Source organism: Chinchilla lanigera, unplaced genomic scaffold, assembly GCF_000276665.1.
Source record: "Chinchilla lanigera isolate Chin_1 unplaced genomic scaffold, ChiLan1.0 scaffold00032, whole genome shotgun sequence".
Taxonomy (NCBI): domain Eukaryota; kingdom Metazoa; phylum Chordata; class Mammalia; order Rodentia; family Chinchillidae; genus Chinchilla; species Chinchilla lanigera.
The window spans coordinates 2,778,535-2,798,526 of NW_004955433.1; the positions used below are offsets into that span (position 1 = coordinate 2,778,535).

At 42.2% G+C, this 19,992-nt stretch overlaps 1 protein-coding gene across 2 annotated transcripts in view; it reads left to right on the forward strand.

Annotated features, from left to right (window-relative positions):
• Positions 1-19,992, forward strand: part of Fras1 (Fraser extracellular matrix complex subunit 1) — a 410,067-nt gene that overhangs the window by 231,307 nt on the left and 158,768 nt on the right. For both annotated transcript variants that reach the window (XM_013516132.1, XM_005388203.2), the window contains 2 exons: positions 2,934-3,074; positions 6,380-6,523. In XM_013516132.1, the coding sequence (XP_013371586.1) occupies positions 2,934-3,074; positions 6,380-6,523 (285 nt within the window). The remainder of the gene's footprint in view (positions 1-2,933; positions 3,075-6,379; positions 6,524-19,992) is intronic.

Genomic DNA, 19,992 nt, shown 5'->3' on the forward strand with positions numbered 1-19,992 from the left:
CCCTAAATAGAAGAACTAATCAAGAAATGGGCAAATGAAGTAAATAGATAATTCTCAAAATAAGTACAAATAACCAATAAGTACATGAAAAAAGTCTTTGGCCATTAAGGAAGTGTAAATTAAAACCCTTCTGAGATTGCATCTTATTCCAGAAAGAATAGCTGTCATCAAGTAGTCAAAACAAAACAAAACAAAATGAGCTGGCAAGAATGTTAAGAAAAAAAAAATTTCTACATCGTTGGTAGGAAAGTAAACTAGTACAAGTACTATGGAAATCAGTATGGAGAGTCCTCAAAAAACTAAAAATGGAAATTCCATTTGACCCAACTATACCTCTCTTTAGTCTTTTTCTAGAAGAGTTAAAGACATCATACTTTTTTTAAGTCTTTTAAAAAAATGTTATTGGTACATTTTAGATATTCATAATGACAACATTCAGCATAAGGAATTTGTAACTGTACATGATATATCTTGATTCTTCTTTTTTTTCCCATTCCCCTAAGAAGATATACTTTAATGATACATGCATGCTTATATTTACAGCAGCACGATTTATAAGGGTACCGCAGTTTACAAACTTAATTCTTTCTACAATTCTGGTCACAAACCAAATTGGATGAGAACTGAATCAAATTTCCCCATAAGGTCAGCATTGAATCTAACCATCAAATTTGATTTGGTTCTCATCCAATTCAGTTTACGACCAGAATGCTGGAAAAAATTAAGTTCATGAACCAATGTACCACTGTAATAGCTAAATCTTGAAAGCAGTGTAGGCCCATCAACAGATGAAAAGATAAAGACAATGTGGTATGTACCTCTCAGCCTTAAAGAAGGATAAATTTGAGTCATTTCTAGAGAAATGAGTGCACCTTGAATACATAATGCTAAGTGAAATAAGTCAGACACCAAAGGTTAAATATCACATGGTTTCCCTCATATAAGAAATCCAGAATATAAATAAATTAAAGAGTAAAATAAAGGAGAGATGGTAGAAAACAGGCAGACTTTTTGGAGATGGCCAAGGGGATGAGGGAAAAAGGGAGGGGAAGGGGAGAAAGGTGATTAAAAGTGAACAAGATGTAATTATTATGCATCATAAACATATACCAATAAAATGATATAAAATAATAATAATGTAAAGATCCAGGTCATTGTCTTACTCTTCAGAATAGTGTCCTGGAGTGCAAGTAAGAGCTCCTTAAGTGAGGTGGTGGGTTGTGGGGTGTGAGTTAGTTGATTTGCATATGCAAGGCAAGCTCCCAAGCTAATGCTTCTGGTCTCTAGCAATCTCTAACACTGGGAGGCACAGCCTCTCCAGAATCAGCATTGTCCCAGATGGCAAAGAATCTGAAATACAGGAAATAAAAAGGCAGGATGAATATGGTGGCCACCCTTGAGAAATGGTACAGACATCCCTTTTATCCATGAATATCTGATAAAGGCAGGCAGAGATTCTTTCTTTCTCTTTGCTGTCTTTAGCCTCTTTACACCTGTGGTAAGTAATAATTATAGCTAAGATTGATTAGACTCTCCTGTGTGTCAGGCACGATCCTAAGAATTTTACATACATTAGCCCAATTAGTGTCCACAGCGCCCCATGCAGTAGGTGCTACTGCATCCTTGTTTCACAGATGAGGAAGCAGGAGCATGGAGAAATCACATAACTTAGTCAAGATCAAGTAGAGCTACAACACCATGCTCTTATTCCCTGTGCTGTGCTGTCTCCTGTCATTCCCATTACTTGTCCATCTGTGTGTTGCAACTAGTTTTGGGTGTTCAGAGTGCTGAACAGTAGTTCTTGTCTGTGGATATCCTGCCTCTGTCAGAGGAGGTGCCATATAAACCTTCATGGAATCAATAACTATAGCTTCCCCCACCCCTTCTCTTTCATTTGAGCAGCCTGATAAGCTGCACAGTAGCTAGTGATAGCGAGAGCTGTCCCAAAGGAGAGAGCACTGTTTATGGCTTCCTGTTCTTTGTTAGACATTCTCTGAGAGTGGGAACCTGGGAAGAAGAAATGTACTACCCTGTGTTATGGCTTCTGTCTAGATATCACCCAAAGCCTCATGTGGTCATAAGTTGAGCTTTTTCAGAGGTGGCTGGATGCTGGCATTAATTCATAGCACACTGCTACGATCAAGGATACTAGGGTTAAGGGTGTGAGTGCTACCCACCCTAGTAGCCTGGAAAAGGTATAAAGGATAGAGCTGTGACCCACTGTTGCTTGTTTTTGCTGTCTTCTGCTTGCTATGAACTGCTTTTCTTCTGCAATGCCCTTTTACCAAGCTACCCTGCCTTGGAGCCAGCTGATTATGGACTGAAACCTCTGTAGACTGTGAGCTAAATAAGCCCTTCCTCTTTTAACTTTGAGTGTTGGGTATTTTGTCTCAGCAAGAGAAAGGATAACTAAGACACTCTGCAAATGATTAATTCTGTTTTGTGGCATTTGCGCTTTCCTTAGTCTGGGTTCCACCAATGCTTGACTTGTGGGAGGTTGTCCTTTGGAAGGGTACGTGAGACCTACACCCTGTTGTTTGGAAATCCAAGAAGATGTGCAGAATTTACTCTGGCCCAGGAATGTTACTGGAGAGATAGAGCTGGGATTACAGCCCTGAGGCCTCACAGGGCTCTTTTTAATCACTTTCCTGCAAACATTTTTTAAACAGCTATGTCCTCCTTGGATAGTATTAAGTTGATCTTTAAAATAGTCTCACAGGTTTAACAAAGGACAAATGCACCTCCAAGTACAATGAGATTACATTCTTACAAATGTTTTGTAAGTCAAAAATGGTCTATTTTTCTTAGGTGGAGTGCTGGGTGTTAGGTTGAACTGGTTGACAGTGTTCACTTAGGCATGTTAAAATCTATACTTAGAACTGCTGAAGTCCAGGGCTTTCTTGACCATCTCCTCTGCTTTGTCTTTCCCCCAGCTTGCCACCAGTCATGTTTAGGGTGTGCAGGGAAGAGCCCCCATGACTGCACTGCATGCTGGCCTTCCCACGTGCTGCTGGATGGGCAGTGCCTCTCCCACTGTCCAGAGGGCTACTTCAACCAGGCAGGGAGCTGTACAGGTGAGTATGTGCCCTGCTGGGACTGAGTCCCAGTGCCCATGCTTTATCTTCTCAGTGCTACCAGATGCTGTAATTAGAGACCTTGCCACCCCAGGACGAGGGTAGGACAGTTTTAAGTTTGCAGGCATAGAAGGCAGAACGAAGGGGACAAGTGAAATCCTGTGCTTCCAATAGGAAAGCAGGTCTAAGTGAAAGTCAGAAGCAGCTCTATCCTAGTGTATGATATTTAAATAAACTCTGAACTGGGTTTTTTCTTGCCTGGAAGACTATCATCTGGATAGATAACTCCCCTCATGAATTAAATAGTGATGGCTTTGTCCTGTAAGAACCCACCCTCAGTCCAGCAGAACTCTTTGTTGGTATGACTCTCTTTAGAGTTTAAAAGTTCATGTTTCTGGTTATTAAAGGAGTATGTGTTCATTTTAGCAAGTTTAAAAGTTCAGAATAAGAAAAAAGAAAAGAACTAAGAGTTTGCAGATGGGCGTTGGTGATAATCCCACATCTCAAAAGCAACAGCTTTTAACCTGGTATTATGTTACTTTTTTATCTATCTTTTAGTGCATGCTCTTACATAACTAAGAAAAAATTAGTGCTATATCTCTTTGTATTTCCACCCAAATGTTGTCATAAAATTTCCTATACTATGAAATATTGTATGTAAAAATTCTTCCCATTCCTTTACACGTATGAACTCAAGAATTGATTTGATACTTAGGCAATGAAATACTCAAGAATGCTAAGGAACTCTTTTATTAATGGGGTTTCACTCTGGTTATCTATTGCTACCCAAAATTGTGCCTTAAAACAACAAAAATTTATTGGCTTACACCAATAATTGATTATTTTCCAGTTCTGGGGACTGATGGGCTCAGCTGTTCAGTTCTTTCTTAGGAGCCTGGAGGTGGGGTCTTCACTGACATATTGGTCACCTGAGTAGTCAAGAATCACTTATTCTGTGAGGCCTCTTCTGTGGCTAATTGAGCATCCTCACAGCATGGCAGTGTCTTCAGGTCGGCTTTCATGTACTTCAGCTGTCCTCCTGACCCCAGTAAATACTGAGGCCAACACAGAAACTGCCTCAGGTCCTACCCTCAGAAGTCTTGCTGTTACTCTGCTCTATTCTGTCAGTGACAGCAGGACAGCTTAGTTTTGAAGAAATGGTTTCCATCGCCCACTGGGGACAGTGCTTCTTAATACAGGACCGAGGGTATCTTAGACACCACCTTGGTTGGGAATGCGTGAGTGCAGGCCCGGGCACCAAGGATGGGTGACAGACAGTGCAAGTCTCCACTTCCCTTCCCCTGATGAGAGCAGCAAGGGGACAGGTGGGGGGCATATTTCCTCCTTTGACAGCCTGTGCACTTGGTCAGAGCACCTTTTATGTTGTGGTGACAGATTCTGAAAATTACTACTTTAAATTAGCACAAGATTTATTGGAATTGGAAAAATACTAAAGTTTAAGCTCTTTCTTGTAGTGCTATATATTCTTATAGCTAGAGAACAGGGAAAAAAAGATAAAACCCTTTCTATCATGATTATTTTATTTCCAAAAATAGACAGTTGAGGCCAGCTGACAGGGCAAAGCTCACTGTGATGAAACTGTACTACAGGTGTTTCTGGAGTCAGAAAACACGTAATAAATTTATAGACAATGTTAAAGTAAATTAGCACTTGTTAGCATTTCATCAAAGAGGAAATTTAAAGCCAACACAAATTTAGACGATTGAAGCTCAGTATTAGTTTTATTCTGCAATTCTCTTCCTTTCCCCAAACACCCTGTGACTTTCTCCAGGCCCCTGGTGAGTTGCTTTAGTTTAAACTGTATCAATGCTCCTAGTGCCACTGTCCTTGAAAACCTGCTTTCATCGGACCCAAGTGCTTTCTGTAAGTGTAAAAGCATTTACCTCTACGCCTTCTCCATGAAGCCAGCAGATGGGTTGCATCCCTAGCTGCAGGGAGCCCAGGTCACTGGAAATATTCTGGTCAGGAGGAAGAAGTGGGTGGTGGAACTTACCCTGGGACTCTTCTATTTCTGGGTAGCAATTTTCAAAGTCAAGAGCCTCAGGAATGTGCTGGGGCGATAGTAGGTGCTATCCTTCTAATCAGCAATGTGTTTTCTTGCTTGCTTGCTTTTTTTTTTTAAATAACTCCTTATCTTCTTCTGGCCTCCTGCCAGAAGTGAGAGGCAGTTGACTTTGCTCAAAATCTCTACCTTTGCTCTGTACTAGCTGTCCACCAGGAGGGAATTCATGGGTTGAGGCAAATGTACTGCTCCAGTCTCTCATCCCCCATCCCTTGGAATCTGACACCCTCAGTCCTGCTTTTCCTTGGCACAAGAATCCTGGCTTGTTTGGAGCTTTCTGCTGCCTGCCTTGGCAGCACATGCAGCCCGGCCGCGATGTTCTTTGATTCCGTGCCATCCTTATCTCTATTGCCTGCACCTTACTGAGGCTCACCTGGGTTTTCAGAGTGTATTATCCCTTGTTAATTTGTTGTTGATTTGGAAGGAGACATAGCTTTGACGTAATTTTGCATAAGGAATTGAACTTCAGATGCCACTCATGATAACGCAGTAAGGGGACCTCTTCTGTTCTTTGAATTTTAATTGCATACCACAGATAAAACAGACACCCAAGCTGTGCCCCAAAGGGAGACCCTGGCTGGCCCCTTGTGCTATGGAGAAGTCTCAGGGTCACTTGCTGTTACGGTTCCCCCTTGTCTGCAGAATTCTGAGAAGTAAAATGTCCCCCGCTTCTCCCTGTCCTGCTGTCTCTTTTCATGGTACTTTGGGGTGGGGAAGTCTTACCCCTCTGCTTGTTCTCTGGACTCTTGGCTCACACTTCTTACTTACACAGATGCGGGTGGTTATTCTGGCCCTTGAAAATGTGTGGCTCACTACTCTCATTTTTATAGTTCTAGATTCCATGTTATGTTTGTGAATAGTGTTCTCATTGATACCAGAAATGCAGTTTGTTGGCCAAGTCTAAGGCATGCCAAGCTTACTCGGGCATCTCCAAAAGATGATTAGAACCTGGTGCTTGTGGTGTGCCCATGTCCCCATGGGACTTGGGAGGCTGAGGCAGGAAGATTCTAAGTTTGAAACCAGCTTGGACAACTTAGCGAGACCTTATCTCAAATAAATGCCAAGCATATATGAGGCCCTGGGTGCAATCACCAACACCATAAACAAATAAGTAAATTTTTAAAAAGTTATTAGTTTGAGCCACGTGGAATATACTTACTACTTCTTGCATTCATGTGCTGAGTGGCTAGTTCTAATCCTCCTGACTCTTCCTTTCCCCCAGAATGCCACCCAAGCTGCAGGCAGTGCCACGGGCCGTTGGAATCTGATTGTACCTCCTGTCACCCTCATGTTTCTCTTACCAGTGGGAACTGCAAGACCAGCTGCAAGGCAGAGCAGTTCCTCAACCTTGTTGGGTACTGTACAGGTGAGTGAGACCTCTCAATCCTGGGGGATCACATGCCTGCTGCTGGGGAACTGCACCCCAGGATCACAGAGGCTGTGGCACTTGTCTGGGATGCTGATTAGCAATCTTGTTTACAGGAGACATCTGTCTTGTGTCTGTGAACTTACCTCACTCTTGCCTTTAGTTAGACTATTTGTGGATTTGAATCAAACTTCTAGCTTCAGTGCAGTTCTGGTAAAGGCCCACTTTTAGCAGCACCACATCACGGTGGAAGTGTGTGTGTGTGTGTGTGTGTGTGTGTGTGTGTGTGTGTGTGTGTTAAACAGGGAGAGCTCAGAATAGGGCAGTCCCCTCCAAAGGCAGGACCCCAATGACCCAAGCACCTCTAACTAGTAAAGTTCCTACCATCTCCCAGTAGCACATGCCCAGGGGACCAAGCTTTAATAACAAAAGGTCCCTTTGAGGACCCAAAGCATAATTAAAGTCATAGCGCACAATCAGAGTGCATCTGTGCACATTTACTGAGAACCCAGGGAGCACAAGTTACTGAGTTTCTATGTGAGGGGCCACAAAGTTCTTTCAAGCTACTTAAAAAGATGAACTAAAGACACAATTAACAAATAGTACAAAGCAATTCATATGTAGTGACAGTCGTAGGCAGTCAAGGATATAGGATTTCAGCAGGGAGAGAAGTAATAAGATAGGAAAAATATCACAGAAGAGTTGAAACTGAAATGTTTCCAGAAGAATCAATGGATTTGGCTAAACAGAGGGCACTCAGGCAGGTTGTCCAAATTCCCAAGAGCCAGGCCCAGAAGGAAACAGATGTAGGCCATTCATGGCCAGGGATTCCTCCCACAGAGTGAAGAATATGGTTGGTATTGAAGCATGAGATGAAATGTCAGGGACATTTAAGTTGGAACCAGAGTATTAGAGAACCTGAGGTTTCAGGCCAAAGTGTTTGGACTGGATCTTGCAGGCAGAAGAACTGTGAGCATTTTGGAGAGAACTGTAAGTTGACTCAGGGTGTGTTATAGGCAAGCAATCTGAGAGCTGTGTGGAAGATGGACTAGAGCAAGAAGAGGTTAGCATCAGGGACAAGAATGAGAAGGTAGGACCTGAACTACATCCTTCATGATGGCTATGCTTTTCCAATTTATTCTGGACCCTATTTTGTGGGCCCTAAAAATTTTATACTGGGACAGATTTTATAAATAAATGTTTATATAAGGAGATTGTTAAAATTTAATTTTTAATGAGCTCTGTTCTCTCCAATGTCCAGAGCACTCTTTGATAGTAAATTAGGTGATTAGGAGTTGCATTAATTTTTTTGAGGTTAATAAGGGACCATTGGAGTAGAGAATCACGGGACTGAGTTAAATGACTTTGGAAGTCCCCAGTCGTAAAAGAGCAAGTCCCACTAAAATGAGCTGGAAAGAACAAAACTTGACTGTCCTGGGAATTAGGTATTTTATATCATGTTTTTAAATAAAATAACCATGATCTGGAGCTTGGAAATCCTTTGTTTAGTAAAGATTGGTGTGAGAACATTTGTTACAGAGAAGTTTGACCAGTACTTTCACTTGTTGAGCTTTCAGAGAAGTATGTTGACCCAAAGTCTACTTTCCCACTGAAGGTACTATATTCACATTTGTCTGTAGCATTGCAACGCATTCATTCATTTACTGATTCATCAGTCACTAAACCCAAGTTCTGTGTCAGGCTGAGCACTATTCTGGGCCCTGGAGATACAAGGATGAATGCAGGGCTTGCTTTGAAGAAATGTAGTTTAGCACACAAAGGAATATTAATCTATTAGAGTTGTCATAAGAGAACACCACAGATTGGTGGTTTAAACAACAAGAAATGTACTTCGTCAGAATTCTAGAGGTCACAAGTCCAAGATTAAGATGCCAGCAGAGTTAGTGTCCTCTGATGCCCCTCTCTTTGGTGTGTATGCTCATCCCCTGCTACCTCTTCACACAGTCCTCTGTATGTTCACTTCTAAGTACACCACCCAGGATGGTTTTGGCCCTCCTTTTAGCCCCAGTATAACCCAACTCTTTTAAAGGCCCTATATCCAGCCACAGTGGCATTTGGAGGTACTGAACATCAGGGCCTCAGCGAATGAATTGGCAGGGGGACAGTTCAGCCCATACCAGAAGGGCACGCACGGTTAGCATGATATCAGCGCAGTTCTCTGTGCACAGCACGGGGTGCAAAGACAAGCCCATGGCACAGGACCCCACCTAGACTAGAAGGCGGAGCACGGCACAATTGAAATGACTGTGGAAGGGGAGTGAGAGTTAGACCGAGGGGCATGGAGGTTTGAAGGACAGAGGAATCCAACAATTCCACAGAGGATGATTATTCAGTCACCATACAGACTTAAACAGAGTGCCAACCCTGAGTATCAGAATGGGGGGACTTGGAGGGAAAGGAAGCAGGGCTGCAGCAGGAAGACTTTGTTCACTCAGTTTAGGAAGACTTGTCAAGGTTGCAGAGATCTGCTGAAGGTGTTTAAGCAGGGGCTGTTCTGGTCAACATTTCTGTGACAGGAAAGATTGGCAGAAATGGCTTGGAAGAGGGTGAGACTAGGGCAGAAGGGCCTTCAGGAGAGAGCTGTGGAGATTGAAGGGGAGATGAAGGATGTTAATGAGGAAGTTGCCAGGGAATGGAGGGAAGGGGTCCTGGCTTCACTAGGTACAAATGACACCCAGGCTCACCTGTATTTGGTTGCTGTTTTGTGGAAATAAATGATCAAAGAGTAGCAACTTCTTGTGCTTCAACTAAATAGAAACAGCAGAAACTGTCAATCTCTTAGCCCAAGTGGTAATGGCGAGACTTCGTAGAGGGCTTTCAGGTTTCAGGTCACAGAAACTCAAGGGAGGAGAGTTCCACTTACCACGTGATAGCCACCAGGTGCTCATCTCCTATCTTAATTTTACCCTGAATCTAAAGTCCTGGAATTTTGTTTTTCATACTGAAGTGCTGTCTTAGTCGTCATAGTCAACCTCATGGAATGTTTAGGTGACTTTTATCTAAAGCCAGGAAGGTGTTAGGAGGAGCGTTGTGACAGGCAGAGAAGAGTAGAGTGACCTTCCAGTGTCCTTGGGAAGTCCTAGCTCATTGGAGGCCATGAGGAGTACCCACTGTGGCCCCTCTTTCCCACGTGAGTGCCTTCCAAGGGGATAGGATTTACTCCCACAATTTATTCTCTGTCTGAACTACACACAAGATCATCATCAGAGACCTCTTAATTGCACTTAGCTGTTTAAAAATAAAATTCTGTCTGATCTCTCACACAGACAAGAGTAAACACATCCTGGGAACAGGTCCAATAGCCTCACTGTGTTTTCATATGTGGAGATGTCACATGTGTGGGATTTTATTCCTTCAAGTCAATCAAAGCAGATACGTAGCTTGCGAGATTTAGGGCTGAAGGTTTTCAATACAGATAAACGAACAGAGAAGAGATGCAGGAGTACATAGATTGCAACAAGCATGGTGACATGCTGTGGAAAGCCTGGGTTTTTCTTCATAGTTTTTTTTTATCCCACATCTCAGCAATATAAAAAATTTCCAAGTCCTACTGTGCTTTCTGCTTTGTGTCTTTCCAGCTAAAAGTTTTCTCCTATAAAAGGGTAAAATTTAAAAAAAAAAAAACACAGATAAAAACCTGAAGGGGAGATATCCAAATGCAGATGAATAAAAAGGTATACTTGGGTTTTGTGGAATGCCTAATGGGATGGCTATATTTTTTAGCTCTTCTTGTAGAGGGGAAGACTGGACAGACTAAAGTAGCTGACTTGTCAGAGTGGTAGATATCTGAGAGGTTAAGAATTTATTATTTTTGTGCAGTCCTTTTTTAAATGCTGGTTCACTTTTGCACAAATCTGTATAGGAATGTAATCAAAGGAAGGTGAGTAAGAAAGTGCAGAACTATCACACAGAGCATTCTCCTGTTGTATTCCATGAGACGCAAGGTCCAAGCGGTGGTGGTGTGTGTTACATTCAGCAAAGAGTCTTATGAATCCGAGTAATAATGAGCAGGAGAGGGATTTACTGCTTGACTAGTCCATGGTAGGTTAAATATGATTTCCAAGCTGGGTGTGGTGGCGCATGTCTGTAATCCCAGCACGCAGGAGGATCATTGTGAGTTCAAGGCCAGCCTGGGCTACAACATAAGCTCAAGGCCAGCCTGAACTGCATAGCAAGACTGTCTTTAAAAAAAAGACAAAAAAAGAAAGAGACAGAGAGAGAGAAGAATATGATTTCCAAGGCTACAGCTCTGACTAAATGTTTTCCATGTTACTGATAATAATGAGGTTGTACTTGTGGATGTATAATTTTCAAAGCATTCCATTACCTATCGTCTCAGAAAAACCACATGATCTATACTAAAACCGTTGCCTTCTTAAATCAAAACAAAACAAAACAAAACTTGTACTTTCTCCTTTATGGGACTTTTATTAAACAATACCTCCCCCAGATTTAGTAATGATAAAATGCCCTTACTTACAGGCTTTTAACCATAGAGAAATCTTCAACAGAATTGGGAATACCCCATTTTGTTGACTGGAGAATTTTATAAAAAGCTCATTGAGCACCTAGCCAGCACATAGGTGGTGCTCAAGAAATGTTGGGCAAAACATTGCCTCGAATCAGGCATCCCAGTGTCTAATTCCTTCCAAATGCGCAGTGTTCTGATCAAGTATCTTTCTTCTTAGCATGATCCATATTTTGGTTCTTATCTCATCTTTTTTCATCTTCCTTTTCATTCCACTTGGTTCTTCTATCTCTGTAGTTTTTCAATTTTCTTGTGCCTTCATTTTTAAAAAAACACTTCTTGAACTTTTCTTATCTTCCTTTCTTGTAATGCACTTTCTTTTCTTGCTTCTCATCATGTCCACCTATCTCCTATTGCTTGAACTATGAATTGCATATCCAGTCTCTCTCTACAGCTTTCAGTGATTGTCTCTTCCGTGCTCTCTTGATTTGTGCGTTAAGAGATCACACTGTCTGCTGAAGAATGATTGAATATTTCAAGGTATTTGTTTGAGATTGTTTTTTCAGAAGAAAGAACATGATCTATGTTAAAATTGAAGCCTTCGTATAAAAAGAAAAGAAAAAAAGTGGCTTGTATTTTTTTTCCTTTGTGAGATTTTATTAAACAATGCCTTTCCAGCTTTAGTAATGACAGAATGACCTCACAGACAGTCTTTCATCTGCAAACCGCCCAGTGCAGCCACGGCTGCCTTGTCTTGGAAGGAACAATGGTCCAGGCCTGAACTGGAGAGAATTGTTGTGTGACTCTGTACTAACAGAAGATGGCTGAATTTAGACACAGGTTATCCTCTTTAGTATTAAAGCACTAGAATTTCAATCCTACACCTACCTATTTTTCTTATGTAGTAAGTCTCCTATTTATGAACGAGTTCCGTTCTGGGAGAATGTAACTCAGATTTGTTTGTAATCCAACAAAGTGAGTCTTACACAGTGCCTCTGTAAATCTTACACAGTACACCTGTGAATGTTCGCAACAGGAGTGTTCATAGGTCGAGGACTCACTGTACAGGTGCAAACCTCTATGAGTTGTAACCAACAGAAACAGTGACTTAATTGCAAGCACAGTGATCAATGTCACATCAGTTCTGATTGGGCCGCTGCAGTTGAAGACTGAGTGTTTGCTGAGCACCTTACCACAGGGCTGCTCTTCACATACATTAGTTCTGTAATTCTTGCTGCAGCCCTGGGAGGTCAGCTCTGGGATGAGTACTGTTTCCATTTTTCAGGATTGGGGATGTTAATTTATTTGTCCAATGAAGATTAAAGCTGTAAAAGACACTAAGGTCTTAGACAAAGGAAAAATGCAAAGAAAATAGAGAGGGGGGTGTGGGAAGGAGGGAGAGAGGGAGAGAGGAGTTCGGGAGGGAGGGAGGGAGAGAGTGAATGACCGGGAAGAGGATCTGCTGTCCTCTTTTACAGCTAGTGTGCAGTACAGCTGGGCTTTGCACCCATTTCAGGGTCACGTGACTTCAGAGCCTTTGACCTCATTATGTGATCTAATTTCTGTCAGATCTTTTCTGCTTCTTGGCAGGCATCTCATGGACCTCTTTTTGAAGCTTTGCAACTGTGTCCACCATGGTTTCCCCATTCACTGTCCACACTGCCTCCACTCAGATCTCCCCAGTGCAATTCTTGCTGAACCCACAAGCGCCTTCTCTCTGCTTGGACAGTAACATCTGATAAAACCAAATGAAGCAACCTTGCCTTCTCCTCAGATGTCCCAGTGCCTTCTACTTCCCTCCTTTTCCTTCCTTGGAGAAAGGTGCTTTCTGCGCCTCCACCTGTGATCCAGAGCCTGTCTCCTTCATTAGTGGTTTCCTTCAGACAGTTTGTTCTTTCCTCTTCTGGCTTCACATTCTCTCCCTCCCTCCCCAACTCCTCTCTCCTTCTCTCCTTCCCTCCCACCCCCTCCCTCTCTCTATTTTCTTTGCATTTTTCCTTCGTCTAAGACCTTAGTGTCTTTTACAGCTTTAATCTTCATTTCTATTTTTTTCTTATATTCTAGTCCACGTGCACATGATGATCATACCCAGGCCCTCATTTCCCGCAAACCACTGAACATCTGATCCACGGAAACGCCATAGTGGAAAACTCTGGAGAAAGCTCCTTCCCCGCATAAGTCCTATTGCTTCTTCTCCTGACTTTCTGGTTCGCCCATTAGTGATTCTTTTAAACAGCATAATTGAAGACCATTGAGTTACCTACTTCTTGACTACCCCTACTCCATGTTCCTATCCCTTCACATCTTCAGTTACTACCTGTGCAATGGCTCTTGGATGTATTTCTTTTCCTCTGTTCCCCTATGCTCATCTTTTCCAGATAGTAGCCTCACTTCTTGTCCTGAAGGCTTTTCCCACAAAAGCTCTCCCACTTCTTCCCAAGGTGAGGGTGGTACTTCTTCAAGATCAGCTTTGCACTGTAAAACATTTCAATGCATAATTTTTGATGGCTTCTCGTCGCTACCACATTAATTATAAGGTCATCTCCCTGATTTTCAAGGCTCCTGGTCTCCCTTGGTCCCTGAATGAATGTCCATAAGTGCATCCGTACTAATTCTCTTTCCCTCCACCCTGCCCACTCTTGCATGCTGTTCTGGTCTTCTCTGCTAACAAGGATGTCCTCTGCTGGTATCATTTGCAAACATCAAATAAGCACCAAAGTTCATGTGTCTTTCACTCCCTTGGATTAACTATTCTCTGGTATTCCTTTGACACTGATGTATTTTGAGTGTTGCTTTCTTCTTGTCCCTTCCTAAGCATCCCTAGGGAATGTTCTGAGTCTGACTCAAAGCTCTGCCTCCTGTATTACTGTGCAGAGTGCCTCATGCCCAGCTGACTGGCCATAAGTGTAAATTAAAGTGAACCATTTTCTGTTTTGGAGCTACATCAATTAAAGCATAAAAGTTGGATGCAAGGCATCAGGATACTGAATTTGGAGTGGTGCCTGTTGGCAGCACAAGCTTGTACCAAAACCAAGAGCTTTACTCCCACATTTGACACTACTCATCATCTCCCTCTACCCCCTTCTCGGGCTGTTTCCTTACCCTCCACTGCAGCCTTCTCAACACCTGGGTGCTTCTGTCAACACTGGGTAGAAAACACTGTCCTGTAACATTAAGGTCATTCTATTGTGATTTCTGTTTGGTTGGTTTGTTAAGACTAAAACAATAGCCATAGGCACTGAAAAAAATAAGTTTTGTTTGATTGTTTGGCTTTTTGGCTTTATTTTGTTTGTTTTGTGAATTCTGTGTTAACTGAGAGCCTCTAAGAGAAAGAACATTTGATTTCAAGAGCTTATGGGAGGGCTGGGCCCAAAGTCATGATCAAAAGGGGAAGAGGTAAGATTCTTCTTTTTCTTTTGCCACGTGAATGTTATTTTTGGATTCCTTCTATGCTTATCTCACAAGCTGAACCCTATCACTTTACAAAGTGACATCAGAACTCACATTCTACACTTTTTAAAGGTCCTGAGTTTCAGCACAAAATCATTTCTTTTGGGGGCTGGGGATTTAGCTTAGTGGCAAAGCGCTTGCCTGGCAAGCGCAAGGTCGTGAGTTCGATTCCTGATACTGGAAGAAAAGACAAAAAAAATCATTTCTTTTTCATCTGTTGAAGAACAGCCACAAGTGCTTTTTATTTTAACCACTTCCAAATGTACTTAATATACTTGCCCTAAGAACCTAATTGACTGACAGGACATTATTGAAAATCTCACTGTCTGTGTAAATTTATCTCTGTAGGTCATTATTCACGAGCTAAGAAGTCACTGCCCCATAAAACCAACACCCAAAGCCATTGCTTTGACAGTACACATTTACTTTAATATCTTCAAGCTTTTTTGACTTTGCTTGAAAGAAGTGAAATAAGAAATTGCACTGCTGTGTGCTTTCATCCATGGCAACTGTGAGCCACTCTCATTGGTCCTCAAAGCAGAGCCTTGTGATGTGAGGACAGCATCACACAGCGATGACCACATGCGGTTCCCTTACAGCTGCAGGGTGACATATTAGATGATGCTGCAGCTGGTGAGTCAAAATACTAATTTTTCATCTGTTTAAATTTTTAGCATGTCCTCATGCTGTGCATTTTTAGAAAACAAATGGAATCTCCTGCCACTTAAAGCAAGAGATGTATTTATTTTACCTGGAATTAATACACCACTTCCAAGCTTCCTTGTAATGTGTTTATTAATTTGCTGGTATAGAGTGTGAACTCTACAAACAACTGGAATTCCATCTGCCTCTGCCCTACAACACATACCTCCTTATTATGTACTAGTAGGAGGAAACAGACTAAGCATAAATATAGCCTGGATCTCTCTTCTTTCCTTGTCGCTCTCAATGAGACTCACATTTAAAAAGCACTTCACTGTAATTGGCAGTAGTGAAAAGTAAGAATTCACCAAGTAGCAAGGGAAGGAATCTGAGAGACTGCATTGTTTCTAAGGGTTAATGGATACATGCTCACCATTTAGACATATTTGAGGTCAGCTTCCCATTTTTTGATTACAGGCAGGAAGATCAGCTTTGGAAATCTTACTGCACAGATGGGGCTTTTAGGAAGGGAAGTTAATCCTTGCTGAGGCTGAGGATTGGTGGGGTGGAAACTCAATTCCCGTATTTTAGTAGCTTCAGTCCTGGCACAGATTACACAGTGACAATATACACTTCCTCTAGTGTGTCCTGTGAAATTGTTTCAAATATCACTTTTGAGAAGAAAAGGGTGGGAGACAGAGAGGAGTGTGGCAGGCAGATTCATTCTGGGGTCTGTTGGCCTTCCTGAGGTTACCGCCATTCCAGTGACAGTTTCTGACTGATGTGTTCTTACAGCGTGGATCTAGCAAGAACCCGAGTTCATTACTCAGATCCAAGAGGAATTTGAGAGTTGCCTCCACAGCAGCTTAGTCTCAGAAACTGAGACCACCGAATGGACTCTGTGTCAAGTGACTAGTGCCACAGAGCTCACTGGACATAGTCACCCCCTGCAGTGCCAGAGATGGGGCTCATACCACTTGTAATTATGTTTAGGTTATATAATTAATACATTTGGCAGGCAGGGGCATATTTCTCTCTTCATTATCTCAAATTGTAACTGACAAGGCAGTTGCAAATTATCATATACACAGCCAAGTAGCATCCTTTCCTCCCAGCTGGAAGTGGATTTTGAAAACCATGTGGTGAAAAGACATTCACCCTTTCATGGGCCTCCAAATTCTCTGTACTTTCCTAGTATTTTTATTCCAACACTTTTTTCCCCCTTTCATTCAACAACTCTGCAGGTACTGCCTACTAAGTAGTAATGATTTAGCCAAATTCTACATGTTTCCACTTTTAAAGGAGTTTCAGCAAACAATGGAGGTTTTAAAGGAGATTTGTACCTAAGATCTCCCTCTTCTTGGAATGCTTTTTAAACCCTCTCATCCTACCCACGTCCTGTTGCAGGTAGCTCCCACTCCGTGTGCCCATTTCAGCCTCCTGGAGGTCTTCCCGGCCCCTTGCACTGAGCTCGTCCCCCCCGGGAACATCCTTCCTAGCACTCTGTCCTCATCCCTGGAGCATCCTGCAGGACATTTCTAACAGCCTCCCACCTTCCCACACTCATTTTCACTGTGTTTCACAGTGGCCCTACCTGCTGTGCTATATCTCCATTGCCCTGTGGCCTGTGACAGAGGACACAAGTTGGAGACAGCCCTCATTAAGGTAAAAAGCACAGCCAAGTCTATTTGACCACTGGATTCTTAACTATTCCCCTGGGCTGCTTCCAGCAGTTTCCATGAGACGCAAAGCAGCAACAGAGTGAGTGCAATGTTCCCTCTTGCTTTCTGGCTGAAAGGCTTTTGAGAAAGGGGTGGAGAGGAGAGTGGAGGGGTTGTGTTGATGGAGGGCTCAGTTCTGTTAGTTCCACTGCACACACACGTTATTTATTTTATTAATTTTTGTATGATTTACCCAGCTCTATAAATTTAGCATTTGTGTAGTTTTTTTTTTTTTTCCTATGAACCCAGGACTTCACATATGTTAGGCAAATGCTCTACCACTGAGCTGCATCCGTGGCTCAAAATTTGGTACTTTTTAGGTCTGATTTCGGTAACATTCTCTGGCGGCACACGATGACATGCTTCCTGGTCTGATGGAGGATGTCACGGTGGGTGAGGAACAGCTCACTGACTGATACTTCAGATTATTACTACACACACTAATTATCCAATTATAAATATAAACCCAGTGTCACTGTCTTCCACAGTGTTGAAAGCTTGATGAGTATGGTAGCCATTTGAATATTTTTATTGTTTGAAAGAAAAAACAAAAATTTTAAATGCTGAACATCACATGATTGAAAATAATTAAAGCAATGCTTTAACACCAATCTTCACCAACCAAATTAGCAAAGATCTTTTTATGGTTTTTAAATTTCTTAGTGTTGAAGCAATCAACAGCTTTTAGAACTATAAATTGACTCAAACTTTCTGGAAAGAAGTTTGTGATGCCTGTAAAGAATTTTGCATTTTTTTCTAGGCCTATGGGGGTTAAAGGTGTTTGCTCCTGAGTGTGTGTGGATGTGATGTGTCAAGTGCCAACTTCTCAAAGCCTCAGTTTCCTCATGTATAAAATGGGGATGATAACATTGTTTGCATCATCGCTCTAGATGAGATTATGCCTTAATACAATTAGCATAGTGCCTGATATGTATTCACAGATCAATAAATGACTACTGTGATACTTCGGATTGTACTCTTTAACACTGTCCTTTAGGAAATAATGTAGAATGCAGACATATGTGCAAATATTTTTGTCATAGCCTTAATTAGAAAAGTGGAGACAAATTGGAAGTAAATAATCTATCAGAAAAATGGCAATTTTTTGTTTGTTTACTCAATGGTAAAATATTATGCAGCTCTTAAAAAGGATGTTTACAAAGGGGTGCCAATGACATGTGGAGACACTGATAGTATTGAGTTAAAAAAAAGTACTGTAGCTATACATGTAATATAATCTCATCTATATCTGTTACACATGTAATATAATCTCATCTCTCTATCTAACATCATGTGAAAGAAGAGCTAAAAGGAAAATGTAATTGTTAGCAGTTTCCAACTCTGAAAGGCATTCCTAGGGATATTTTCATACTTTACTTTGTAAAAATTTCCATATATTCTTCCATGGATTCCTTTGCACTCAGAAAAAGAAAACTTCCAGGTGCCTGTTTGAACCCCAGAACACAGTGGCCCCCAGGCTCAAGCCTGAAGCTTGCAGGGTATCTGGGGGACTGTTCCCTCACAGCCTGCCACCTGACTTCTGAGGTGTGCCCTGTAGAACCCAATTTGCTGCTTCAAAGTCAGAACCTCAGTATTAATCCTCAGACTCCGGATACTCTGGTTTCTGGCTTCTTTCCCTCTGCCTCATCACTCATGCTGAGGTCTCCCAAGGAATTCTTTCCTACAAAGAGATTTTGACTTTAAGCCTCTGAAGACAAAGGTGTTTCATTGGTTTTAGAAATTTATTATTCCTTATGGCTTGGGTTAATAAAAATCAGTCAGCCAAGCCTCAGAGCAGGATACTGGAGCATATTTACTTAGTGATCTTCTGTTCAGGGGTTGGCTGGGAAGGGATGTGTGCATGCCTAGATTAATGCAGTAGTTATTCAGATTACTGTTTTGGAATGAATTTATTATTCAGAAGACCTAGTGCTTCTGAATAATAAAAACATGACTTTTTAATAGAATGAAAAAGGTAATGAACAAAAGGAGAGAGCCCAACTTTCCAAACTCAAGTAGTTATCATTCCCTCCGTAAGGGAGAACTGTAAACTAGCTCAGATAATGTGATGCTCTGGGCAGCCCGCAGTGGATTGTTTTATATTTTACATTTTTTGTGTCATTTATGGATTTCTCCCTTACCTCTGGGGTCTCACTCTGTCATGTACTGTGATATGTCTGGGGAGTGATGGATGCCTTCTTAGGGCTGAAACAACGTGGACACAGAAGGCAGCAGAGGCCCTGAGTGATTTCATTCTCTGCAACTCTTGAGCCCTTTCCCACTAGCCTCTGGTATATGCATATCCACACCAGGCATTTCTGGTATAAGATATCTGGAGACTTGGTTAGGAGGACAGAAGAAGTAGAAGGTGGTGAGGAGTCCCTGTATTTATCAGTGAGTTGGAGGCAGAGAAAAAACGCAGCCAAAGTGAGCACCAGGACATATTACGCAAAGAAGGAGAGAAGATTTCAAGGAGGAGGGCTGATGGGAAATGCTGTGTGCTTCAGATTTCAGGCAGGCTTCGGAATCGAGGAGACTGGTGGATTTGGTCATAGGAAACCTTTTCAGGAGTGACACTGTAGCAGAATTGTGGAGGTGAAAGGCACTAGGGTGGCCAAGAAAAGGCAAGGGAGAGCAAGTTCACAGAGAAAAGCCGGGGTGGTTCAAAGCATGTACGTAGGTAGAGTCAGGGAAAGTAGACCCATGAACTGGAAAAGGTGCAACAATGTTGAATACAGGATCAACAAAGTCCACGTAGGAATCCTGCGAAATGAGAGGAAAGGAACTAAAAAAGAGTGAAGGTAGATGTTCGCGGTTGGAGGGAGTGCCCAGAAGGTCTTGCTGCATGACCAGAAGTGGAGTAGATGCGGTCGCAGGCGAGGCAGGTGGGGCAGGGGGCGGGATGACTTGGGCGCTGTAGTGAGGGTTCAAAGCCACTGCTGGCGGGGTGGGAAAGAACGTATATACCCCACCTCTAGCTTCCTGGAGAAGTAATTAGTACACTTTACACTCATTTGAACAGCTTCTAGGGAGCCCCAAGATGAGACAAACCCATAAATACTTATTTATTATACCTACAAAATACTTCAGAGATCTGCTTACTTCCTCTTCAAAGCATCCCCTTGGTGATCATTCCTTTTCATTTCTCTAATTGCACACTCGAGGAA